This window comes from Gymnoscopelus microlampas (assembly GCF_963454915.1).
Source record: "Gymnoscopelus microlampas genome assembly, chromosome: 12".
In the NCBI taxonomy this organism is placed as follows: Eukaryota; Metazoa; Chordata; class Actinopteri; order Myctophiformes; family Myctophidae; genus Gymnoscopelus; species Gymnoscopelus microlampas.
The window spans coordinates 20,381,631-20,409,130 of record NC_139949.1 but is presented as its reverse complement, the minus strand read 5'-3'; the positions used below and the strand labels follow the sequence as shown (position 1 = coordinate 20,409,130).

The following is a 27,500-nucleotide window of genomic DNA, read 5'->3' as shown; positions in this document are numbered from 1 at the left end:
GCACAATTCTAGAGATAAGAAACAAAGGCTTTGGAAGGGTTAGCGAAGAAAATATAGTCTTTCTATGGACTCGCATTAGTCCACGTATCCGGTATCAGACCAGCATATCCGCTATTCCAAGATTCTTGCAATCAAGGAACTCTTCCATAATTGTTCCCTGGAGCAGGACAAAGAATCTTCTGCTTGGAACGGCAATGTATGTGTGCATCTGTACACCAGTAAGCACTCCTGCTTTAGTAAGCTATACTAGAGTGAGTGAAAAGGAGAAAGAGAGAGAGAGAGAGAGAGAGAGAGAGAGAGAGAGAGGAGGAAGAGAGGAATGCAGTCATGTATCACCCGCATTACATGATTCTTGTGTTAACAATCTGTTGACGGGGTGCCTGGTACGGCTCAGACAGATAGCCCACTGACCATACAGTATGCTCCTTGCGAGTTGCAAGCACCCGAGTTCGAATCCTACTCCAGCCATGTCTCCCCTATCTCTCTGGCCTAGGTTTCTTGTCTCTCTACACTTTCCTATACAAATAAAGCATAAAAAAGAATATAAAAAAACTATTCATGTTGACACGGCCTTCAGAGAAACAGCCTGTGCCAAGAATGCAGCCATTAGTACACACATACTGTACTGTATGCATCGTTCCAAATATTGTTTAATCATTGTTGTTTATTACTTTAAGCTCTGGAAGCCTGTCAGGCCTACTTTAAGGTCCCTAGACTCTCAATGTGAAACACTGCTGCCTACACAGTAAAATCCTAAAGCTCCCTCCATTGGCTCCCAGTTACTGCCCACACAGAGTACAAAACACTGATGTTGGCCTCCAAAGCAACCAAAGGCATGGCACCACCATATCTTCAAAGCCTGATCCAATCCTACAACCCCTCCTGCTCACTCAGATCAGCTAACACAGGGAAGCTGTCAGAACCTTCGCTAAAACATTTGCTGAACTCCCCATTGCAATTAGAACTGCAGACTCACTCCACATCTTCCGCCGTAATCTGAAGACTCACCTCTTCAGACTCCTCCTTAGCCCGTAGCACTTACCCTAGCAATTACCCTAGCCTCGACAACCTTGCAGGCTTATGCAAAGGCTAGAATGTAATTTACATAACATGTTATGTAGACAGATGCCATCCTATAGTGCATAGATTGTACAGATGATTGATTATTTGGATATTCTACTGTTAGGCTGATGATAGGTTATTGGTTTACCTATGATCCTAGATTACTATTTCTATGCATTGTGTTGTCCTTGCTTATACAACTGTATATTGTAAATTGCTCTGGATTAAGAGTCTGCTAAATGCCTAAATTGTAAATTGTAAATTGTAAAAGTGTAAAAACTAAACATCACAATGCATTATTTGCTTGTAGAGCTGCTATTTTCGCAATTTGTCTTACAACAAAGTATATACTGGCTTAAGTTGTTAAACGTTTAAGAGTTAAATAAACACTCTGATCTTTGCTGTGTGTGGGTCTCAAGAGTTATCCAATCTGGTCACAGTTGTAGCGTGCTATCTCAGCCACGATGTGAAAACATTAGGTGGAGTTGAGTGACAGCAGCGAGGAGAACAGATGTCTACATCAAAACAACTGCTACTGCAACTCCCTCGCTCCCACACTACCATACTCTCTCTCTCTCTCTCTCTTTCCCTCTTCCTCTCACTTTAATACTTTCCCTGTTGTCCGTTCCTTTGATCCCGCTGTTAGGAGTGAATGGACTCAGGATCTTTGAGCCCACTGGAGCTCACAAGAATGTTTGATTGGTCCACTGGGGCCGACCTCCCTCCCGTACCTGCTCCTGTGCAAAGGACTACGAGGAGAAGCGGAGAGCAGGGAAGGTCATGGATCACTTTGATAAAGCATGGTTTCAGTTCCTTGTCAAGTTCTACAAGGCTCCCTTTTTTAAAACAGGCACTTGTTCCATCTTTGTGTCCCGTAATGCCTGGGCCAGGGATTTTCAATCTTTTTAAGTTCAAGGAACCCAAGCCACGCCCTTCCCACGTGGATCCTGAAAAATCCACATGATTCGATTTTTTTTGTATCTCTGGGACCCCAATCTACATAGTAAAATCCTTAATGTTACAAGTCCATTTGGTTCCTTTTGTACACTCACAGAGTTATAGACCGGTAGGGGTCCATTTGATTCCTAACTATCAACCGTTTAACTGGGGAACCCCAGAATACACTAAAGGATAACCGGGGGCCCCCAGGCCCTAGACTCTGCATGACCTGCAGTGCAGTAGTGTTGGATCCTAACACAGCTGACTTTCACACCCTGTGTTCAGATACTGAGGAAAAGATGTCATAGTTTCCAGTACTTTAAGATGCCTTCCTTAACAATACTGTACTACAAATGTTTTAGCGTGCTGTGCAGAGCATCTGGCCCCCAAATCACAGGAAGTATAGAAAGTCGGCCTGATTCTGAACAGAACTGCGTAAACTGACATTAAGCTCACATATCGCAAATTTCAAAGTGAAACCACTTACAGAAAAAAGAAAGAGAAAAAAAAGACTGATACGGTGAAATATCTCAAATCAGATGGTTTGCCAAACCCAGGCCAAAACTCATAGCCCAAAGTTTAAGGCCTGTGAATGTACTCAGTGTGAGTCTACGGCAACACGCTGAGGCTACTGTTTCATGTCATTGGGACACATCTTGGAGCTTGAACACAACTCCAAAACAAATACCCTTAGACGTGCTCGGACTGCAAGACACACTCCCATAAAAAGAGGAGGGGGAAAAAAAACCTGTGCTTTTCTTGAGACCTTGCGAGGGCCGGTCGGGTGCCCAGCCAAATTGTAGGTTTCTGCATAAAGCATGGAATGGACGGTGTGTCAGTTTAGATGAGGAATCTTTTTAGCCGTATGGTGGAATTAAGACGCAGATAGACCACCCTGAAGCTGTCCAAAAGTGGCTAAAAGACACATTTGAAAGGACCAGAGAGAAAAACTCCCATAAAGCTTGTCAAGAATGTATAAACGCATAGGTTTACAAGAGTTGCCGTAGCTGTAATTGATGATCTACAAACTGATGATTTGGGTATTTGTAGGTGCGTTATTAGTCCGACTGTCAGTATAACTCCTGGCGTATCGCCGTACGGTACGTGAGTGTGGACAGTAGCAGGAAAATTTATATCCAGGCTATTTGTGTTGAGATGATTAATGAATCCGTCCTATGGCCCAATGGGTGTCATTTCAGACTAAGAGAGAGCTGAGAGTCTGCTGCAGAAACCACACTGCGGGTTAGCTAGTAAGACCCGTGTCCAAGCCACATTGGGCTGCTTCTGCTGTAAACTCTGAAAAGGAAGAAAAAAAGACACTGAGGTTTATTCCTCCCCTCCGGGCTGCTTATTAAATTAATACTCTGCTTCTTCTGCCCGGATGGGGTCAGTGAGTACAGCCGGCTACAGTACGTATAGGAACCTCGGATCCTGTTGTCTGAGGAGGAGATGGCTCGACTCCCGCTATACTGCACACCAGTGGTGTAAAGTAACTAAGTACATTTACTCAAGTACTGTACTTAAGTACAATTTTTAGGTATTTGTACTTTACTTGGGTATTTCCAATTTCCAATACTTTTACTTCTACTCCACTACATCTCAGAGGCAAATATTGTACTTTTACTCCATTACAATGATTTGAAAACTTTACTAGTTACTTTGCAGATAAATCATTCCATTATAAAACATACATTAACCACTAAAGCCCTGTTTTATACCTAGGCAATTTGAAAATAGCCGATCTACAAGCTCACAACGTGTCGCGACGCGTTGTGAGCTTGTAGATCTGCTATTTTCAAACATTTAGTACTTTTACTTTTAGTACTTTAAGTACATTTTGATATCAATACTTTTGTACTTTTACTCAAGTACATTTAGAAGTCCGTACTCTTACTTGTAACAGAGTACTTCTACATTGCAGTATCGATACTTTAACTTAAGTAAAAGAATTGAGTACCTTTTCCACCACTGCTGCAAACTGAACAAAGAGGGAGATGTCATTCACGTTAACCGGGGCTGAACCACAGTATGGGAGTAACCGATTTTTAACCCATTATATATTTGAAAAAAAAACTGGCAAATTGAGAAAAGCTAATACATTTCAGTTGTAATAATTTAATCTGATTAATTTGAATGTCCACATAGTAGAGCCTCCAGGGATGTTTTTGGTTTTCACTGCAGGACTGAGAAGTGAAGACTTTGGGGTTGTGAGCAACTATGACTCATGCTTTATAAATCATGTTGTGGCTTTCTTTGTTTACGCTTATTATCTTTTACTCCAGCTATTTCTTTTCCTTCGTTCTCCTCCGCAGTCATCATTCTTTCGTTCTCTAACGTTATTTTATTACTCATCTCTCTCTCTCTCTCTCTCTCTCTCTCTCTCTCTCTCTCTCTCTCTCTCTCTCACACACACACACACACACACACACACACACACACACACACACACACACACACACACACACACACACACACACACACACACACACACACACACACACACACACACACACACACACACACACACACACACACACACACACACGCGCACGTACGCACGCACGCACACACGCACGCACGCACGCACACACACACATACACAGAACCCCTTAACACAGCACTTGTCCAAGCAAAGAGAAAACTTGTTTCCACTCCTGAATCCCTTCCAGCGTAGTCTTGAAGACCACAGCCAGTGACCACACACACACACACACACACACACACACACACACACACACACACACACACACACACACACACACACACGCACATTACTGGTATCATCATGTGCTTGCATTCTCCTGCGTATGTAAGGGAACTACAACTGCAGTACTTAACTACATTCCGGCTTTCAAATAAATGTAATCTAATCTAATCTCATCCCACACATGTATATGTACATCATATACATGAGCTAATACCCTTCAGGTCAGTTCCATATCGTCACTGTCGGAAAGAGAAGCCTGGGTTCCATTGGATCCAAAGTCATTATTATTGAGTAACAAGCTCTTGTTAATATGTATAAAACCCAGAGACACACTTTTAACCTGATGTCTGTATTTTGGGCTTGTCATTATAGGTTAGAAAATTCAAAAAACGTGAAATTGTAAAAAAAAAAAAGAAACCTAAATAATACACAATACATTGCACAATAGACTAAGTAAAACATAGGGTTTAAGTGAGGAGAGCCAAGGATAACCAACAGCATTAATCTATATTGAACAATTTATAATGAAAAACTCATAAGCAACATAAAAAAGATGAAGTATGGAGATGTAAGGTTTCTGGCCAACAGCAACCATGTGCAGCTCAGGGACTAGACAGCAAGGAAGCCAGCCAGCAGGAGAGAGAGTCAGAGAGAGAGAGAGAAAGAGAGAGATGTGTAGACTAGAGGTTTGTGTGGGCAGGTGGGAAGCAGCAAGAGGTTCTCTCATAAAAGATTCCACTCTGGGAGAGTGGAAAACGTTCATTCTCGCTCTTCTTCTAACGTGTTGTTCTAACCTTTAATAGACATCCCAGGGTGAGAAGTATCCTTATAAAACCTGGTGTCTAAAAGAAAAGACGTACAAGGTGCACGCATGAACGCAAACGCATCTGGGAAACGTAAGGAAAACGCACGAGGAGAGGAGACGTGATGGGGACCATATTGAGCGTAAAACTCTTTTTTGTTTGGTGTTTTTTAAGCCAGCGGTGCCATTGCTGTGATCCCTGCATGAGGCTTGTGTCCAGATCTGTAGTATTGTTTAACACTGTGTTTCTTGGCAACACAACACACACACACACACACACACACACACACACACACACACACACACACACACACACACACACACACACACACACACACACACACACACACACACACACACACACACACACACACACACTCTCTCTCTCTCTCTCTCTCTCTCTCTCTCTCTCTCTCTCTCTCTCTCTCACTCTGACTTTTCTCTCTCCCTCCTCTTGCTCCTCTTGCTGTTCTCCCTTCTGCTGTTCTGTCTCTCTCTCTCTCTTTACTTCTCTTTTCTCTCTCTCTGTCACCTTCTCCCCTGTCCTTGTCTCTCTCTCTCTCTCTCTCTCTCTCTCTCTCTCTCTCTCTCTCTCTCTCTCTCTCTCTCTCTCTCTCTCTCTCTCTCTCTCTCTCTCTCTCTCTCTCTCTCTCTGAGTGTGTGTGTGCCTGTCTTTCCACAGGAGAGTTCCTGAGGTGAGATGGGAGATGGAGGAGGACAGAGCGGATGATTAAATGGATGATTCATTAATGAAAACAAGTAGTGACAATCTGAACTGTCCTTGACCTCGCAGAGGAAAATAAATAAGTGAGAGGAGAGAGCAGTACGTCCAAGACACAGACACAACACTGGAGCACAGTCAGCCAGAACACAGCTCTGGGATTGGAACTGTATTGTATTGTGTGTGTGTGTGCGCGCGTGTGCACGTGCGTGCGCGCGTGTGTGTGTGTGTGTGCGTGCGTGTGTAGGTGCGTGTGCGTAGGTGCTCGTGCGTAGGTGCGCGTGCGTGCGTGCATGACACACAGTCACTGATATGCAATCACAAAGGCACACACGTGAACAGATTTGCTCTCTCTGTCATAAATCCAGACTTTCAACAAAGTTTACAGTATACTTAGTTGCGTGTCAGTATTGCTCACTGAAAATCGCAGCCCTACAAGCTTACAATGCATTCATTCAAACACTTTGTATTTTCAGTGCGCAACCAAGTCTAAATCAGGTATAAGTCATGCCCTGGAGCAGGCAGTGTAAAAACACATTTCATTAAATCATTACAATCTGTCCCTGATCACACCAACTCAAGAAGTAAAACCTGTTGGGTCTGTCCCTGCCATGACCCTCAAATCCAATATTTTTTTTTTCTTCATGAAAACCCAAATGACAGAATGTGATACACTGGGAAACAATTCCATCTAGGGCCCTTCACCCCTAACTTACTGACCACCTGCCGTCCCCCTGCCTGCAGAGCCCCTCCAAAAGTGCAGAGCCCCTCCGAAAGCAAAACACAGCCCACAGCAACATGGGAAGCGTGCTAATTTACACCAACTAGCTCCGTGTGTCATGAAATTAGATTAGTGTGACCTCAACCACCACACCAAGGGTCCCGGACTCCCGGGCTCACCTTGCAGCTTGCATTGTGTGTGTGTGTGTGTGTGTGTGTGTGTGTGTGTGTGTGTGTGTGTGTGTGTGTGTGTGTGCGTGCGTGCGTGCGTGCGTGCGTGCGTGCGTGCGTGCGTGCGTGCGTGCGTGCAGATGTGGACTGTCTACGTAAACAACACACAGACAGTGTGCACGGTAGGTACGTTTGTGAATTGATGTGCACGTGGGATAGCCTGGCCATCGCACATGTGCATGTACAGTACGTGAACCTTAATCCACTGCAGACAGTCGGCCACTTTACTGTATGTATCTGAGTGGGGTCATTCGTAGTGGCCAGGCCTACCACTACATACACTACTGTACGTAGCACTGTACTGGCATCTAAATTCAACGTAGGGGTTTGAACAGCCGAGAAAATGGCCACAGACAAACCTACTGTATGCCTTTTGCTTTGAAAACCAATCCTGGTACCATCCCAATTTGAAGGTCCACCACAGTCTTTGAGTTGGTTCTGCAATATAGTTATTTTTTTAAATCTCTGAATTATTTCCACCCAGTTCTAGCCAGACGTGTGGGTAAGCAGAGATCTCTGATCTTCTAGCTATGTAAGACGAGGTCATTTGATGCCTCAGTCCCAACACACACAGTAAAATCGAGTGATAATTTAACTCCTAACAGTGTACAAATGGAATCACTCTGGAACTACTTAAGTACAATTCTGAGGTACAGGTACTATACTTTTACTTTTATGTGAGTATTTCCTTTGTTCAACAACATACTGTACAGTATATGGCGTTTACATGGTTAAGTAACAAATCTGAGTACTTCTTCCACCACTGATTTAACATAGTCACTGACACTGCATAGTAAAATGAGGATTTGACTATGCAGTGTGCACACACCCGGCCACAGCAGACGGGCCAGCTGGTAAGGGGTTAATGGATGACAGCAGGGATGAGATGGAGGAGCAGACAGAGAAGATACTGTGGGACAGCAGATAAATACACAATGTGAAGAGTAAGAATAGCCAGATAGGGAGAGGGAAGGGCAGACATGATAAAGTGTAAGTGTGTGTGTGTGTGTGTGTGTGTGTGTGTGTGTGTGTGTGTGTGTGTGTGTGTGTGTGTGTGTGTGTGTGTGTGTGTGTGTGTGTGTGTGTGTGTGTGTGTGTGTGTGTGTGTGTGCGCGTGCCCACACATGCACTGTAAAATCCTGCATATTAATTCAACTCTGAGTGTATACAAATGGACTTAAATAGACCCAAAAAGGTTCAATTAACACTCAGGATTTTACTGTGCGTATCTTTCTTCCCCTGTCTGAAGGATGCTGTCCATTTGTCTGCAGCGGTGTGATAGCGCTATGTGTGTGTAAGTGTATGCGTGTGTGCATGTGTGTGCATGTGTGTGTGCATGTGTGTGTGTGTGTGTGTGTGTGTGTGTGTGTGTGTGTGTGTGTGTGTGTGTGTGTGTGTGTGCGTGCGTGCGTGCGTGTACGTGTGTGTGTGTGTGTGTGTAAGTGTGTGTGTGCATGCCGTGTATGTGTGTACAGTGCGTGCATGGGTGCGTGTGTATAGGCGTGTGAGTGTGTGTGTGTGTGTGTGTGTGTGTGTGTGTTACTGTTGGCTTTGTCAGCTTCACAGTAGCGCTGACCAAGAAAAAAAGAATCTCTGCCACCCTCCTTACAGCTATATTTTCACTGACCGCTTCTTTTTTTAGTCTTGTGGCATTTCACTGGGTATAACGTATATGAATGAATGAATGCAACTCATTCTACTCATATCACAGTCATGCACATTGTTCGTCTCTTCGGATGATATATTTTTAGATACATTTTGGACACCTGACATAACAGTGTTCAAAGTTTATTCTGGAATAGTTTTGAATATTTTCAGGGTAAAGGGAAAGTTTCATCAGCCCAGAGTACATACATGTACAGTATCTGCATTTACAGTAACTTATCCTATCTATTAGGAGCAGTGGGCAGCTACCCGAACAGCAGTTAGGTGTTTGCAGTGTCTTGCTCAAGGACATTTCGACACAATGCCATGAGAACCCGGCATCGAACTGGGATCCTCCTACCTCTTGGGCCACCCAAACATATGATAAACGCACACTTTTGGCAAGAAATAACTAAACTGAGCAATACAGCTTGCAAAAGAACCGCCCGCGCAGTAGAAAAGAAAGAAATAGTTTCCAAGTTAAATGGGGTGGCTGATCAGAGGATTGATTAGCTGTAAACGTACGGCGGAAGATAAAGATGGTTGGCCCGCAACAGCAGGCCGCAGCAGCCAAGTACAGAGACATGAGGTAAAACAGTTTACAGTGGAGAGACAGGTACTTGATACCAGATGAGGTGAGCAAATGGAACGGAAACCAGTCGACGAGAGAGAGAGAGAGAGAGAGAGAGAGAGAGAGAGAGAGAGAGAGAGAGAGAGAGAAATAGAGAGAGAGAGAGAGAGAGAGAGAGAGAGCATAAAGAGGATACAGAAAGTTGAAACAGAGAGAGAGCGGCCGAGAGAGAGACAGTGAATGACAGAGAAATGAAGAGAGAGCGAGAAAAGACAGGATTGAGACAGAGAGAGAAAGATGGATAGTGAGAGAAAGAAAAGAGAGTGAGTGAGGGAACCCCTCGTTGCCATATGGTAGAGAGTATTGGACTTAATGAGGCGTGCCGCCGTCCTCTCCACAGAAGCCTCGGCCAATCGGATCACACATGAACGAGCGCTGTGATAGGTCTAAAGCGTAGCATATGCCCTCCGTTAGTGATATGGAACCGATGTGCTGCCTTTAAAGAGAAAAAAAAATATATAGGCTGGAGAAAGAAATGAAGAAATGAAATGTGAATGGTGGCATTGTGTTAAATTGTACCCATACAGTATACCTCTGTTATTTGTACTGGGTGGGCAGACTGGCCAGCGCGAATTAATCCAACGCAGAAGGTAGAAGGAATGGAGGCAATCCCCATAATGACGTTAATTATACCTACTGTAAAGCTTTCCAAATCCTTCAGCCTACTGTATGTGCTGTCAGAACCTTGGTCTGGGTGATCGAGTTCCTGCTGGAACTAACAGGTGATGAATGTACAGTGAGTGCTGATAGATGTTATGGGAATAGCTCACATAGCAGACGCGCCACACTGATCCACCGTCACACACATCCTGTCAACACCTCTGGCAGCTGAGGGGCGTCTGTGTGTGTGTGTGTGTGTGTGTGTGTGTGTGTGTGTGTGTGTGTGTGTGTGTGTGTGTGTGTGTGTGTGTGTGTGTGTGTATGTGTGTGCATGCGTGTGTACAGTATATGTGCACGTGTGCATGTGTATGCGAACGTGTGAAGGGATGAGTGGCTGGAAGACAGTGAGATAAAATAGAATAGAGAAATGGGAGCGCTAGTAAGCGTGCAAAGGGAGGGCGACCAGCTGCTAAGAGCCTGCACCATTCCGTGCATTTTGGATGTGTCCAGCGTGGCTTTGGGCCTCCAGGCGCTTCACTCATCACCTGTTAAGAGATGCAGCTGAGATGACACTGATGGGTTCAACCTGAAGCCTCTCCCCGTGGACCGTTCAGTCCTCATGGCTTAAACAGGCCGACAGATTCATAAAAACACACAAGATGGCGCCTCGACGGTATGTGGGCCCCAGTAAAACACTAGCCCCCGTACACCGCAAAATCCTGAGGATTTTACTGTGTCATTTAGCTCTGAGGGTAAGTGTGAGTGGCACTGACACTTGTTTCAGTCGAAAATAACATTATGATAACCACACGACTTCTGGGGAAGTAAGCCTCACGACATCCTTGTATTTGCAGTATTTCTAGTGGGGGCGTGACTAATTAACTGGCAAACAAGGGGTGCTCCACATTCAAATATCAGAGCCAATCAAAACACATCGTGCTTTGTGGCTTAGTGAATGAATGGAGCCTGCCCAGTTCTAGTGCAGGTTTCAAACACCAAAAGGATTGCACATGTATGATTAAAAAATATACAATATATATAATAATACAGTATTATATTTTAGCCAGTCTCACATGGGAGAAAATGTTTTCTGACAGGATAAAACATGCAGTTTCTAAAATCTCAGAGAATTCATTTCCAGGGTCGTAAAGAAAATGTTTGGCCAACTAAACAAAGTCTCAACCAGTCTCATTTGCCGACCGCACAACTGCAACATCCTGTAGTCTGGCATGTCAGCCTTCATCGCTCATTCTCTTTCCTGCCTTTCCCTCCAGTCTCTAGTCCCAATCAAAACAGAGAAACCCCCCAAGAGAAAACCATTTTCATCATGTCAATAAGTGGATGGCAAATTTTGTCTTCCTCTCTCGCCACAGTTTCAAGCTTAATAAAACTGGGGGAGAGTGCGGCGGTGTGAAGTCTGGGCCGACAGACTCCAAGTGGAAGCTGTGGTCTGGCTCTGGTTTCCGCGGGGCTCGTATTCAGCGCGACACCAGCGGGAGGGAGGCCGCGCTTCTGTTACAGGAAGGTGTAGTCCAACAGCTTCCTGTTTCCACTGGGTCACTGTATTTGTCTGATCCTGTGGGTTTATCCAATGTGATTGGTCTCTCAGCGTGCGTGCGAGCGTCCATGCATGCTTATGTGTTACTCTTTATATAGACTGATATAGACTTATACCCTGGTGTCTCCTGTGTTTTAAGGTCTATTTCAAGCAGCTTCACCCAGTGGGAACTGATTGCTCTGACAGACAGGTGTAGCGTGTTTACTTTAGAGGGTTTTGTGGGACATTCAGGAGAAATAACTGCACCTGTTAAAAGAAACCTGTCTCCATTCGAAATGTCCACTCTATTTTATTATTTTTCATCACACACACACGCATGTATGCACGTGCACATGCACATGCACACATGTACACGCACATGCACACATGTACACGCACGCACACGCACGCACACACACACACACACACACACACACACACACACACACACACACACACACACACACACACACACACACACACACACACACACACACACACACACACACACACACACACACACACACACACACACGCACAGTTTCTCTTTTGCTTTGACGAACTTTAAAACATTCTTGCCCACTTTCTTGCTTTTCAATTCTCACTTTATTTTGTGTGTAGTTCCTTTCTAACATGTCACACTCATTCTTCAGCCTTGTTATTATTTCTCTTCTTTCCTCATGCGTGTTCCCTCTCTCTGACACATCCACCACCTGTATACTACCAGGACGGCAGTGCCACCGTATTGTACGCCTAAACGCTTCTCCATTTCTGTCCTTGTGCGTTTCTCAGCTGAGCACATCTGCGTGACTGTCTATATGATTGAGGGTTCTTTAACAAGCTTGAGTGGGAAACCACATGCTGAACATCACAGGGGAGATGCATCACCTGCTGGAAGCACATGCACACACATAATGTATGGCATGGAGATGCACGCATTGCACACAGCAGTATGCACACACATACAGTCCATCCACAGGCAACTGGATGCTGTCTTTCACTGTCTTGCTTTCTCTTTGGGTCTCTCTGAGTTTCTGTCTCTCTCTCTCTCTGTCAAAATGGACCAAATGAAAGCTGTCGTAAACTCCATCCTTCTTCAAACTGTCTTGTGTCATTTCCATCCTGTGTTCCCCTACAGCCTTACGACTCATCATCCCATGTTTGTTTGAATAGCATCCTCCTAGTACTTGGCAAGTGTGTGTGTGTGTGTGTGTGTGTGTGTGTGTGTGTGTGCGTGTGTGTGTGTGTGTGTGTGTGTGTGTGTGTGTGTGTGTGTGTGTGTGTGTGTGTGTGTGTGTGTGTGTGTGTGTGTGTGTGTGTGTGTGTGTGCGTGCGTGCGTGTGTGTGTGTGTGTGAATACTGCTAGCAAGATCAGGGATGCCTGTGTGTGTGTGTGTGTGTGTGTGTGTGTGTGTGTGTGTGTGTGTGTGTGTGTGTGTGTGTGTGTGTGTGTGTGTGTGTGTGTGTGTGTGTGTGTGTGTGTGTGTGTACTGCTAGCAAGATCAGGGATGCCTTTGCAGCACTTGGGGTCATGCTTTAATCCAGCATGTCATTGGATTTGACCGCCAAGGCACGACCCACGCAGGAAGGAAAAGGCTGTCAGGCTTCAGAGAAGAGGCAGATTCAAGCTCCTAACCTGAACGGAATCACATTCCCTCAACGACATTACCACTCAGTCAGAAACTCACAAACACATCCCATTGCCCAATAGGATGGGTGTGGATCAAGAAATAGTGCAACAGAAACATCTCGGAAGTGTTCCCATTTAACCACTTGAACCTGAGTGTCCCTATTCTGGGCATGTCATTATAGGCAAACATTCAGCGAAAATAGACGATCTAAGTGTAACAGTAGATGGGCTATTTTCAGAGAAGATATTTAGTGTAGAGGGAAAAAAAGGAGTGGACCAAGGATGGAGCCATGGATAGAGCCCTGTGGGACCCTGGTCAATATAGGGTTTAAGTAATTAAAGGGTTTTACATTTCTGCTGTGACCTTTCAAGGCTCTTAAGAAAGCACTTCAGAAGTCTGAAGAACAGCCGTGGGCTGGAAACATCACAACAGAACGTTTTATTTGATTTGATTTGACTTGATTTATTTGACATTCATGTGTAGCAGGGTACAGCATGCATCTGAAAACAAACATCAAGGATAAACACAATAATGTCAGTACTAATTTCCATTGTGGTCCTTGGTTTCAAACAGAGAGACAATACAAACAAGGAACGATAAAAGTAAAACAAAACGAAAGAAGAAATACATTCTTGACTAAAAAAACATTAAACTTTCTTAACCCAATAAGACCTGAAGCCGATTCTACAAATGCCTTCCACATCAGTAGTTCTCACTGGACTTTTTTTGTGCTAAGGACCCCCAAAATGATATGTATTTGGCCGTGGACCCCCTATCTGAAAATGTTTTGTGCCAGGGACCCCCAGAAGCTAACATTTGTGTTAAAAAAAAGGAAACTTTCTGTTCAACATTAATGCCTATCAAACTTGATATGCAGCTTATAAATCATACAGACCCAGGCTGGCTGAACGTGACTGGAATCAAAATGTAAACTCTGAATCAATCACATCTAATTTGTATTTCTTGCGAGTGGAATGAATCAAGAGCTGCATTACACTTATAAATCAATATAATATGACAAAGTGATACAAAAAAACACCAAATTCATCCAACAAGGAGTAGTACGGTGGAAAATGGCACCTCATCATAGCAACCATGGATTCATTCTTCCATTCACTTCTGTGCTACAAAGTCTGCATTTTAATAGGCTCATGTGCGCACGTACACGCACACGCACATGTACGCAAGCACACACACGCGCACACACGCCCACACACGCACACACACAAACACACACACACACACACACACACACACACACACACACACACAACACACACACACACACACACACACACACACACACACACACACACACACACACACACACACACACACACACACACACACACACTCAACTCCTAAATTTAACAAATCACTTGTAACCAGGGCTGACATGCCATCAGATGGACACAGAGATTCCTGGAAACCAGAGAGAAATGAAGACATGACTGGGGAGACTGTGTTGCTACAGTATGAATACATTTGTCAGCTCTCCAACACTCACTTCAATACTCAAATTCACTCTACACTATACAATCCAGTGTTTTATTCAACTCTTTGAGAGTACACATGTAACCAAATCGACCCATTAAGGGTCCTTTTGGACACCAATGCAATAGTATGTGTATGCACAAATGTGTGCACACAAATACAGTAAACACACACACACACACACACACACACACACACACACACACACACACACACACACACACACACACACACACACACACACACACACACACACACACACACACCACATCTCCTGCCTGGGAAATACTTAGAGGAAACGAGGGAAGTGGAAAGCAAGGAAACCAAGAAATAAATAACTCTTTGTGTTGCTGCTAAGCAAACAGAGCAGTGCATTACAGACAACTATAGAGGAGATAAGCACCTTCCTACACACTGTGTGAGTGGTGTGAGTGTGTGGTTGGTTTGTTTGTGTGTGCATGCATGCGTGCGTAGGTGCATGCGCCCGTGCGTGTGTGCGTGTGACAGAGAGACATACTGTAAATAGAGTGAATGGGACTTTCTGTAACCAGAAAAAGGAAATAACGAAGGGGAAGGAGAGAAGTCCTGGTATAAATTGATGAAAGGTCAGTTTTGGCAGAAGAACGAAAGAAAAGAGGAAGAGGAATGGAGGAGTGAGGAGGATAGGAGGAGGGAGAGAATGAGCCTCTTTACAATGCCGTTGCATCCTGTTCCTTCACACGCTCTGCTTGACAATACATGTTCGTTTTGTATATACATGACATAAAATGTTGGCCGCCGTTCCCTCCCGTTTTCACACGAAATGTCCCAAAGGTTCAACAAACAGTCAGCGCTGCAGAAAAAATTACAATGGCTATGTATCATTTTAATCTATTGTAAACGCTGCCGTCATCCTCCAAACATCCTTCCTCTTCCTCTCTCTGCCGGAGGACGACGTGACGGAGGCTCACGCACCACATGCAACGGAGCCAAATCACGTTGCAACGAAAATGTCAACGACTGGCGGGCCAGTCCTCAGCCTTTAGTTTGCTGCTATTTTGAATGTAATGTCTACTGTCGTTTTGGTTTTCATAATTTCATACTCGAGAGATGAGGGAGGGAACGGCCATGAGCGACAACATTGTTAACCAGTTTTCCAACCCCCACCCCTAAAACAGCTCCATACCGTTGACAGCTGGTTGGGGTGATGGCAACAGGAGACGACATAGAACAAATGATCAACAACCTGCATTAGCCTGATGATGTCAGCATTTGCATCATTGCATCCCCATCCAAGTAGCCGCAGTATTTCACTAAACCCACAGAACAGAAAGCCAACTGTAACTGCCTTTAACTAGTGTACTGTATCAGACTCCCCACTGGGGGGATCGGGGGTGTCTCAGCCGTGCAGCCATAAGGAACGTGCCAGAATGAGCGATTCCAGAATGAGCGATTCCCTCATTCGGGCATATCGGAATGCCGGCCATGATTGTTGTCTGCCGTGGAATTAGGCCATTGTTAGACCGCCAAAATAGACCGTCGGCTAGGATTAGGAGAATTAAGAAATTGATTCCGACATGCTCTTGTAGGCTAACAACTGGAGTGCAGGTCTGAATTTATTAAATTTTGTGTTTCTGTCTTGGCCAGTCGAGTTGCCCAATTAGCAACAAATGACGTGTTTCAACAACTCTGCAACAAACATGTGAGTCCAGGACTGGTTGGAACTGCTTGGTGTAGTCGTAGTTAACATGTAACAAGAGTGTATTGCTTCTCATGCTTGCATTATCTACTCAATCGGTGCTTTTGCATTTCTTCTGTGGCTCAGCACAGCCTTCTCCCTCTTTTCTTTGCTCACAACTTTTCTCATGTCTCTCCTCTTCTCTTCCTGTTATTCCTTCTCCACTCTCTCCTCTACAGTCTGGCCCCTGGGGACCGTGCCCCCATGCACATGCCAGATTTCACGGAGCCCCGACCAAGCACACTTTCCAAATACACATTAAATGAACCCGCAACCATGTGCAGTTCAACCATTTAACTATTTATCTAAATCCATTTATCCTGGTACTGTATGCGTTTTAGGTCCACAAGTTCTACTGGGACTTATGGTAACTGCTGCACCTTTGAAGTTCCATGTATTTGAGGATCAGTTTAAAAGTGTAAAACAGCAGAGAGAGAAAGAAATTTGCCGTTTTATTCTTCACCTCCCTCTCTTACAGCAGAAGGGATCAAACCAAAACAACAACCTGTAAAAACAGTTGTGGTCAACGGTGTGTGGCGGGCGTAAGGCCTCGCTAGAACGCAAAACAACTGCTCCTTTCTCCAGGGAAGTCATCCTTACACATGAGAGAGACTGCTGGAATTGAGATGAAAGCAAGATGAGAGTCAAGCTGCTGTGAGATAAGATGGAATTTTAGACTGAGCGCGCACCCTACACTGCTGGCTGGGTTGCCATGGGAACCCCATTCGAGGTGAGACAGAGGACATGGCGGCAGCCCTGAGTAAATCTCCTCACACGAGCAGCTTCAGGAATGCAGGTGATCTCTCCCGCAGCGAGTCTCACTCCTTCTGTATAAATCAGCCCCGGTGTTCATTTCTTTTTAATTGAATGCATTCCACGGCTGCGCTTCACTTACCATAACCCATTTTTATGAATCGCGTCGCGATGTGTATCAGCACCTCTGACCGAGTTCTCTCCATTTAAAGAATGTGAATACATACTGTACGTACACCGAGGCATTTCACTTCAGCCAAAAGCTACCACACACTCACATTTCAATGGTTACATCGGGAATGAGCCGAGACAGAGCTTAACCATATTAACCCTGATGACCCTATTTAAAAAATTAAAAATATTCTGTCAAGTGTTAGGCATTTACGCGCTCGCATGTTGATTTTGACAGGTTACAGATTGTAGATCTGTGATTTTTGGTATTTTTGTATGACAAATAATACAGGGCTTACGGTAGTTAAAGGGAACTTGTGAATGAGGAGAGTGAATAGACAGAGAAGAGCTTGTGGAGAGACTGTGAATAAGCCACGTTGGCTGCAGAAGTAGGACAATAATCCTGTGGCCAAAAGTCTGAAAGATTGAACGCCACAAGAATTAAATACGGCAGTTACACCTGCCAAAGCAAAGGAGCAGAGACGCAAGAAAGAGGAAGAAAGAAATCTGAGACACAGACAGAGAGAATGATATATGATGAAAGGAGATTAAGACAAAAATGGAGAGAAAGGCATATTGAGAGAAAGAGTGATGATGAGAGAGATTTTCAAAGAGAGAAGGAGAGTATTACGAGAGAGACATTAAGGGAAAGAAATGCAAAAAGAATTAAGACAGAGAGAGGTAGAGAGAGAGAGAAAAAAGGATTAAGGAAGAGAGACTTTCAGGAGAAATACAGAGAAAGATTCAGAGAGAGAGAGAGAGAGCGAGAAAAGAGCACAGTAGAAATAGAGTTCTTGAAAGAAGGTTGTGTTGTTTCCTACCTCTAAGAAGCAGGTTCCGGCAGGCGTGTTCTCCTTGATGGAAGCGTTGTACAGGCTGCTGGAGAACGCGGGCGTGTTGTCGTTGATATCCTGGAGCACGATGTCCACCTTCGCCGTGGACGACAGAGGCAGCCGGCCGCTGTCCGTGGCGACGACCGTCACACTCAGCGACGGCTCCGACTCGAAGTCCAGCGCGGTCGCCGTGGTGATGATCCCCGTCACCGGGTCGATGGCGAACCAGCTGGAATGCCCGCGCTTGTCCTCCATGAGGCTGTAGCGCACGTCCCCGTTGGGACCCTGGTCCTTGTCCCTGGCCGTGACCTGGAGGACAAAGGACCCCGGGTAGACAACCTCAGGGATGGTCTGCCGGTAGGCCTGCTGGTCAAAAAGAGGGGGGTTGTCGTTCTCGTCCATCACTTGAATGGTGAAGGAGGACTCCGCCCGGAGGGGAGGCGTCCCCGAGTCGGTGGCCATCACCCTCAGGTCGTACGAGTCACGCTCCTCGCGGTCCAGCACCTGGTCCACATAGATCAGGTAGATGATGCTGTCCTTGGTTGTCAGGGCGAACTTCCCGTCGCCGCCCTCCAGGGACACGTTGACGTTGGCATACTCCCCGTAGTCCGGGTCGGTGACTGAGATCCGCGCCACGTACTGGCCCGGCTGGGCGCCCTCGGAGATCCGCGGCGAGCCGTCTTCGCTGAGGAAGATGATGGTCATGGTGGGCTGGTTGTCGTTGTAGTCACGGACGTGGATCGTCACGAAGGCATTGGTAACCTGACCAAAATGATGAGGTGAAAATTTGGAGCAATGCATGTTATGGACACAATGTGTCGCAAACACAAAATCGAAATTCAATATACTGTAAGCACAAGAAGTTGCACTTCAAAACAAAATCTGAATCTCAGTCCTACAAATTGTAACTCAGCATGTGAACAAAATATTTGCTTTCTAAATATGTTGTAAAGTCATGTTCAAAGTGTAGCATGTATTATGTATATTTATTTACTTATGTGCTTTAAAGAGTGAGAGCGAATTTAGATGTCTATCAGAGCAGTGAGTAGACAGGTAGGTTTGGGTTTAAATCAGTTATCGAGTTAATCAGTTAGATCAACACTGAGGATTTTACTGTGTAGAGAACTATGATTAAAATTTTATTGTACCTCAGGGTGGCTGGCATTATCTCGGGCCTGCACCACCAATTCGTGGACCCTCTTCTTCTCATAGTCGAGAGGCCTGTTCAGAGTGATGACCCCTGACTTGATGTCCATGACGAAGTAGCGATCAGGGTCACTCTGACGTCGGTTGATCTCATACAGGACCAGACCGTTGTCACCCTCATCTGCATCAGTCGCAAATACCTGCAGAGAATTGTAATACAAAAGGTTAAAAGGTTATCATACGCTGCTTTCATTGAAACTGATGATTTATTATAAATAGCTTTTTTTAATTTGTATTATTATCTCAAATTACTTATTATATTTATTTGTTATTTATTTTTTAACAAACTGATTCTAACCTGCAGTATGCTGCTGCCCTGCGGCAGGCTCTCTGAGATGATGGCGTGGTATCGGCTCTGGTTGAACACTGGTGCATGGTCGTTGATGTCGGTCACAGATACATCCAGGGTCATGGAGCCCATCCTCCTGGGCGAGCCGCCATCGAAGGCCTCCAGTACCAGGCTGTAAGTCGAGCGCTTCTCCCTGTCTAGTACTCCATTCACCACAAGGTCCCAGTAGAGCACCGCGTTGGCACCCCTCTTGGTCTCCAGCTTGAAAACCTGGCCCACATTACCCTCCCTGATGGCGTAGCCCTGGGTGGTCAGCTGGTCCTTGTCGGCATCTGTTGCCGGTTCCAGGGAGAACCTCGTCCCCACGGCCGTCTGCTCGGGGATCTTGAGGGCGGCCTTCTTCCTGGGGAATACCGGTGCGTGGTCGTTGATGTCGTTGACAGATATCGACACTTCGACGGTCACGCCCGTCATGGTCACGGCGATGAAGCTGTAGTGGTCCCTCTCTTCGCGGTCGAGACGGCGGGCGGTGGTGATGATGCCTGTGGTCTCGTCGATGTTCAGGTCGCTGCCCACCCCCGTGCCCTCGTGGTCAGAGATGAAGTAGAGGCTGGCGGTGATGCCCGGCGGCAGCCCCGCGCTGATGTCGCCCACGATAGTCCCTGCCGGCTGCTCCTCGTCCAGCTGGAGCTCCAGGGCTCCGAGGACAGAGGTCGACTGAGCAACGACCAGGTGAAGGATGACGTAGAGAACAAAGACAGACGGCCGTCGCCATAGACTTGAACATACAAGACGGTGTCCGCTGACCCTGGCCCTCCCTCTCGACCCTTTACTTGTAATCGGCATGGCTGCGTTCCTCTGCTACACCTGAGAGAAGACAAATAACAGACAGAAGGAAACGTCAAGCAGACGTGGACAAGCTAGCATCAGGCCATATGATTTAAAGGTGATCACAATAGGCTATTTAGACCAATTTGTATTCTATTTATTCAATATGTCTCGATATTGTTCAATTTTCTTCAATAATTGAGCTATCCCTTGATTATCTCTGGTGCAGAGCGTTAGCGAGTTCTCTCTAATGCTCTGTTAGGAGTGGGTGCTATTCCCATGGACTGAAAATTTGACGGCTAACGGTTCAACAATTAACTAGTGTGATGGAAAACAGAACCAGGCATAAAACATTATTTCTGTGTCGAGATGTGTGTTATAGTAGCCTACATGGATTATATGATTAGATAGGGACGATTTTAAAACAGCATGGAAAAAGAACCCAGATGGAGAGTGAACCTGTCAGAGATTCTTGGGAAGGAACAAAAACCTCAACTATTATTTATATCTCATGGGTAACAACGGATGGGAATATTTTTAAGTGTCTAGATTGGACACAAAGGGACAACCTTGGGAAACATTGAAATATGTATCAAAATTCACTGTTCTGTCATAAAACATCAACTGAAATATCTTATGATAGGTAATGTTGACATACCCACACGCAAGCACGCGCACGCGCGTGTGCGCACACACACACACACACACACACACACACACGGATGGAATGCATGGGAAAGTCTGTAGCTACTCAATACGTAAAGCAAAGTGAAAACATAAAATATCCTGACGGAGGATATACTGTAGGTTAAATTAAGACACAGGATTTTACAATGCACACTCGCACCTACACAAACATACAGTAACACTCCTCATACAAATGCCTGCTCGTCCTGAGCCTTCCGCAGCATCTAATCACATACAGATAGTCAGATACTGTAGATATGCATCTACGCAACACATACTTTCTCTCTCACATACAGTATACACACTGCATCTGGGTCAAATATTATTTATAAATAATGCTGTGTTTGTTTTAAACTGATTGGAGTGCCAGTAGAGTTGGGATCCGGAACCGGAGTAACTGGAGGAACAGGATCCAACATTGAGGAACCGGAATCGGTTTCATCCCATTTGGAACCGCTCCGGAACCGGCTATATATACATATTGCAATTACAATAACTAGACCATACCCGGTCGACGCATCCGTGGGGGGATATGCGCACATGATCTGGCAACCCGGGAGGCGACATTGTTTGACACATAAACGCTAATAAGAAGCTGAGATTTGATGAAATTGAAAAACGGGCTTCACAGTTAAGTTCAGATGGTAATGGTCAATGGCTGTGTGCAAAATCAGAGCAATTGGTCCAGCCACTGAGGAGAACCGGGTAGCTTCACCTACCACTACAGACACCTACCACTACAGACAGACAGACAGAGGTTACTAGAATTATAGTAGGATATGAATGCAATAATGTATGTATGATTGAATTTGTGTTCATCAAACATTATAATGAAGGGCAAATTACACACAGGCAGATGTCATCCGGTGCATACACAAAGTGAATCGAGTCAAATATCTTTCAAAGAGAATTTAGTAGGCAATAGTCTACATTGCAGTAATTGACAGTTTACCTACAAATTATCCACAACTATTTTACCTGTCCTGATGTGGTAAGAATCATGGCCCTCTAGTACGCAGATTTTAACATATGCAAACAATTATGTAACAATTATAGCCTTGTTCCCCCAGTATTGACACGCATACACACACATACATCAACACGTCTTTTTTGGAGACACACACACATTCTAGGAAAACCTGCCTTTCCAAACAGCATTTACAAGGTAGACGCACATTTTTTCCTGTTTATGAGGCCAGCAAACATTTACATTATCTTGAAAATGGCCATCACTGTTTATGCATATTATCCAAGTATTTATAAGAGATGATTAATTGAGTTTATAATTCTTAGAAACATTCTGCAGTGTGCAAAAGGAGCCAGTCTGGACAACATTCATCCATCACACTTGGAGACCAGAAGGACTTTAACTCACAGCAGTTCTTTACAGACTTTTCAATACAATTATCAGCAGAACCTTACTTCCACCATTGCTCATAAGGCATAATAAATTGTCGCTCTGTGCTGTGCATGTCATATAATCATTATGATCAAAACATATGCTATAGTGCAGCGGTTCTCAACTGGTTTTGCAATGAGACCCAGATTTTGCATAATGAAGTGAGCTCCCAGTACAGTTTGTTTTACTGTATTATTGCAGAACATGCCACACCAACATTTTGCTGTTATATCTGTAGGAGTGAGTGACAAATAAACCCTTCTTGATTCTTGACACTTTATTGTATTTAACTGTGTGGTTCTAAGATTCATGGACGTTTGATTTAGTTTGTAAAAATCAAACTTATCTCCAGGGACTACTTTTGGCTAGATTTCAAATGAATCTGCAAATGGATTCAAATGTAACAATAGGGTAACTTAAAATAACCACACAATGATCTTTTTGTGTGTTGGAAGACCCATCTCAAGCTAGGTACATTTCTAGAAGTTATTATACTGAACTCCAATGGCTGGGAAATCAAACAAACCACATGCTTTGGGCTGGAGTACTGTCAAGTATACCTTGAGTCACAGAATGGGCTGCAGTAATGCCAAGTAGGCTATACCTACAGTCAATGGGCTAAAGCGCGATACTTCTAGATCAGCTATTTTTCGCGTGCAACAATGTTGTGTTGTACAACGGAGCATAAATTCAACTTCATGCCCATGCCTTATAGTTGTTATGTATACTATCTGATATGTATCTGCAACCCACTTTGAGTCCCAGCCCAATGATTGAGAAACAACACAATGGTATAACGTTAACTTCAGTAGTAAGAATGTGACACATGACACACTGCCCTTGAGCAAGAGACTGAGCCAGCTCACTCTTTGCAAGTCACTCCCGGTGGGACGGGTATATACAGTACTGTATAGCATCTGCTAAATTCTCAAAAATGAGAATCTACCTACACTATTAGCTGTTGCTCTGTCTTAGTTTCAGAATAATATTCCCAATGAGATCCACTATAAAAGTGAGGTTTAGCGCACAGGGATGCATAAGAGCAGTAGCCAGACAGCACGGGGTGTTGGCTCTATTCTAACCAGTCCTATTCGCCTACTGAAGAGCTCCCCCAGCGCACGTATGATGTGCACAGTGAGCGCCAGGAATGTCTACCAGCTACACATTCTATTGCAAGAGAGAGAGAGAGAGAGAAGGTGTGCATGCAACACACATTCAATCATGGTCACAAGCAAACACACAAGCGCGCATGCACGTGTGTGCACACACACACACACACACACACACACCCACACGCACACGCACACGCACGCACGCACGCACGCACGCACGCACGCACGCACACACACACACACACACACACACACACACACACACACACCCACACGCACACGCACACGCACACACACACACACACACACACACACACACACACACACACACACACACACACACACACACAGAGAGAGTTAACTGTCCACAACAAAAGACACACAGCAATCAAACCGTACCATTTTGGTTTGACTATGAGGTCAATGTCACCCACACTTCAACATATTTTACTCCAGAATGATCCACGTTTCCATAATTATTGGCTATATAAAGCATATATGAAGCGTTTGAAGTGCTTTACAAGTAGCGCTAGGACCAACGCAGATGTAAATACAGGACAAAGACAATAGGCAATAGGCATACTAGCAAAGGATTTTAGTAATAAACATATCTTTTTAATGTCTAGTGAAATGCATTGTTCATTCTGCCAGGCAGACATTCCAGTAACCCTGAGTGTCACAATATAGTTCCACAATAAAACTCTATTTCATATACAGTTGGAAAGCATTCCAAACCGCACATCTGAAATGGAGATTCTGCACTCCAAAAGGATGTCTTGAGTCATAGACTTTTACACTGTATGTTCTTGGGCAATGTTACAACAACAAAGGTTTTACATTTTTGTGCTATTAAGATGGTCTTTCTTTGTATAATCATTCATTCTGCCAGCCAGCCGGCCAGCCCCAGTGACCCTGACCCTCGGTAGTCTGACCCACATTGTGAGGCCGCTGGGGACAGTGAGATTAATGAAGACTATCGCTCCACAGGGACACGCAGGAGGAGGAGAGAATGGTCACACTGGTCTCAAACCAGTGGACATCTGGTCCACGCTGTTGCTGCTACTGCTGCTGCTGCTGGTGCTGCTGAACAGGGCCATTATTATACTCCTACACACAGAGAAAGGCACAAGTCTACACTTTGAAGGAGATACAAATACTAAAGAGAGAGGGGAGAGACAGATGGAGGGAGAGAGAGAAATTGCACATGCTTGTGTGCATGCACTCGTGCACGCGTGTGGGTGGGTGGGTTTATTTACAGTATGTGTGTTCCTGTCTGTCTCGTTTTTGCCTATCGGACATTTTTGCCAATTTAATGTCAGAATCACGATCAGTTTCCAAAATTCCACTTGGGTCATGCCCTAGAGACTCTACAAAGCAGAGAGATGGAGAGACACAATAGAAATGTTATACTGTGCTGTGATCGAATGATTACACTGGTTTGGCCCCAGTGTCTACTGTCAGGGTGTATTCCACTGTGTGTGTGTGTAAGGTTAAGATTGCTCTGTGCCGTTTGTTGTGGAAATAGTTAACTGTGTGCGTGCGTGCGTGCGTGCGTGCGTGCGTGCGTGCGTGTGAGAGAGACAGAGAGCTGTGTCTGAGAGTGTGCACTTGTCTGAACTGTGTGCACATGTACAGTATGTGTATGTGACTTAAGGTCTCGCCTGACCCCCCCTTCATGGTTTCAGATCAGTGCATGCATGTGACTGTATCCACCCCTACCTTATAGTTTTAAATCAGTGCATGTGCGTGCCCGTGTCCCCCCATATAGTTTCAGATCAGTGCATGCATGTGCCCCCCTCATATTTTCAGATCAGTGCATGCATGTGCCTGTGTACCCCCCCCCCCCCCCCCCCTCCATCATAGTTTCAAATCAGTGCATGTACGTGCCTGTGCCCGCCCCCCCTCATGGTTTCAGATCAGTGTCAGTGAGAGGACATATATTGGCGAGCAGCAGAGCCCAGCCTGTGATCTGTCACTGTCAATGTCAGCTCTCACCCTGACATCATATCCCTATTGACACACGCTGCACGACACTGCTGTTTACTCTGGAAAATGGAAAACTGTTGAAGAATGAACACAGAGAGCAGGGACTGAAGAGAAAAATATAATAAAAAGCTATAACTCATGTTGAAAGGATGTTGAATATCTAACAGATGACCAGTGAGTGCAGCAAATGGCAGCTATCTGATCAACTCCCCCTAGTGGCAGTAGGAGTACATAGTGGTACAGAAGTTCACTACTGATGACTGTGCGTCTACAAATTAATATAGTGTTCAATTAACAGAGTAATGCACCCTAATGGACTCTAAATTAATAAAAAATGAGTGCAAATAAATGTTCTTAAAATAAAAGTAAGCATTGATTGTGTGGCAATTAAAATGCCCGCCTTCCTGCCAAAAGACTGTCTCCCTTCAACTACTGTATCTCGGTTTAAGTGGTCCAAATGTCTATCTCAATAAAGGAAAAAGAAAAAAGTGAGAGAAAACACTAGTATCTACAGTGGCAATAGTCAATAGACAAACAAAATCTTAGTGTTAATAGTGGTACTCTGTCAGCACTCAGTACCTCTCTAAGTTCAATTAACAGCAGGGATTTTACTGTGTGCTAACCGGCCTTTGCGTACTTGTTTTGGGGGTCTCACCGTGCCTGTGGAACATCTGTGCGATGCGCGGGAGGTGACATCATCTCTGTGCGACCACAGTACCAGGCAGGGCAGCCCCGGAGGGCTCCGTACAGTCTGAGCCACATCATATCTGGCACTGCACCCCCATAATCTGCCTCCGCTGGACGCAAGCCTCAAAGCCTCAAAGACATGGGCCTCCACTGTAAATACACTTACTGTAGCGTTTAATGGCCAGCTACGCTGCGCTCTATGTACTGTGACTGTTAAGAGCAGCCATTGTATGTCTTTGTTTATGTCCTTCATGTGTGTGTGTGTGTGTGTGTGTGTGTGTGTGTGTGTGTGTGTGTGTGTGTGTGTATGTGTGTGTGTGTGTATGTATGTGTGTATATGTATGTGCGTGCGTGCGTGCGTGCGTGCGTGCGTGCGTGCGTGCGTGCGTGCGTGTGTGTATGTGTGTATGTATGTGCGTGCGACGTGCGTGCGTGCCTATGTCCAAATGCACATATTTAAACTGTATGTGTGTGCGTACGATCGGTGGTGGTATTGTAAACATCTCAGCTGTGAGGAACAGCCTCTCGTGTCGTGCCAGTTCAAAAACACGCCAATCCAAATGATCTGCCTCCCTCATCCATCTCTACCCTCATTCCTCTCTCTGTCCCTCTCTAATGGATAGAACAGATTTAGTCGGGCACGCCACGGACCGCTGTAGCCAAGTTAAACAGGAGACAAAGTCACAGAGAGTGAGAGAGAGAAAGGGAAAAAAAACGCCATCCTATACTTCTTCTGTCTCAACCACTTTTTTTTTCATTCTTTGATGAAGCAGGTTATTAAAGCATGTGGACATTTTGGCAACATTTGGTAGGTGCCTGGTGGACAGGGTTTCCTTCAGCCCTCTACAGACTGTACTGTATGTGTACCATATACACAGTTACAACTCTTCAATTGAATCCATCTCCAACCACTGCAGATGTGCTAGTTATATTGCACCACACATACTGTACCACACGGATTGGTTACAATAACGTTTTATGTTAAAATAAGATCCGGACGTTAATGTCTCTCGCTAACGTGTCACAGCGTAATTTTTTCAAAATCATGTAATGACTCGTGGAGTAGGAACCTTACACATCTTGCTACACTGATTTATTCTAGACGTGAAAGAG

At 44.9% G+C, this 27,500-nt stretch overlaps 1 protein-coding gene across 1 annotated transcript in view; it reads right to left on the bottom strand.

The window, feature by feature from the left end:
- Positions 1 to 27,500, bottom strand: part of dchs1b (dachsous cadherin-related 1b) — a 128,080-nt gene that overhangs the window by 84,992 nt on the left and 15,588 nt on the right. The window contains exons 2-4 of the mRNA XM_084074494.1: positions 19,698 to 20,555; positions 19,342 to 19,539; positions 18,182 to 18,955 (exon numbers count right to left, since the gene is read on the bottom strand). Coding sequence (XP_083930620.1) covers positions 18,182 to 18,955; positions 19,342 to 19,539; positions 19,698 to 20,534 — 1,809 coding nt within the window. The 5' untranslated portion in view covers positions 20,535 to 20,555. The remainder of the gene's footprint in view (positions 1 to 18,181; positions 18,956 to 19,341; positions 19,540 to 19,697; positions 20,556 to 27,500) is intronic.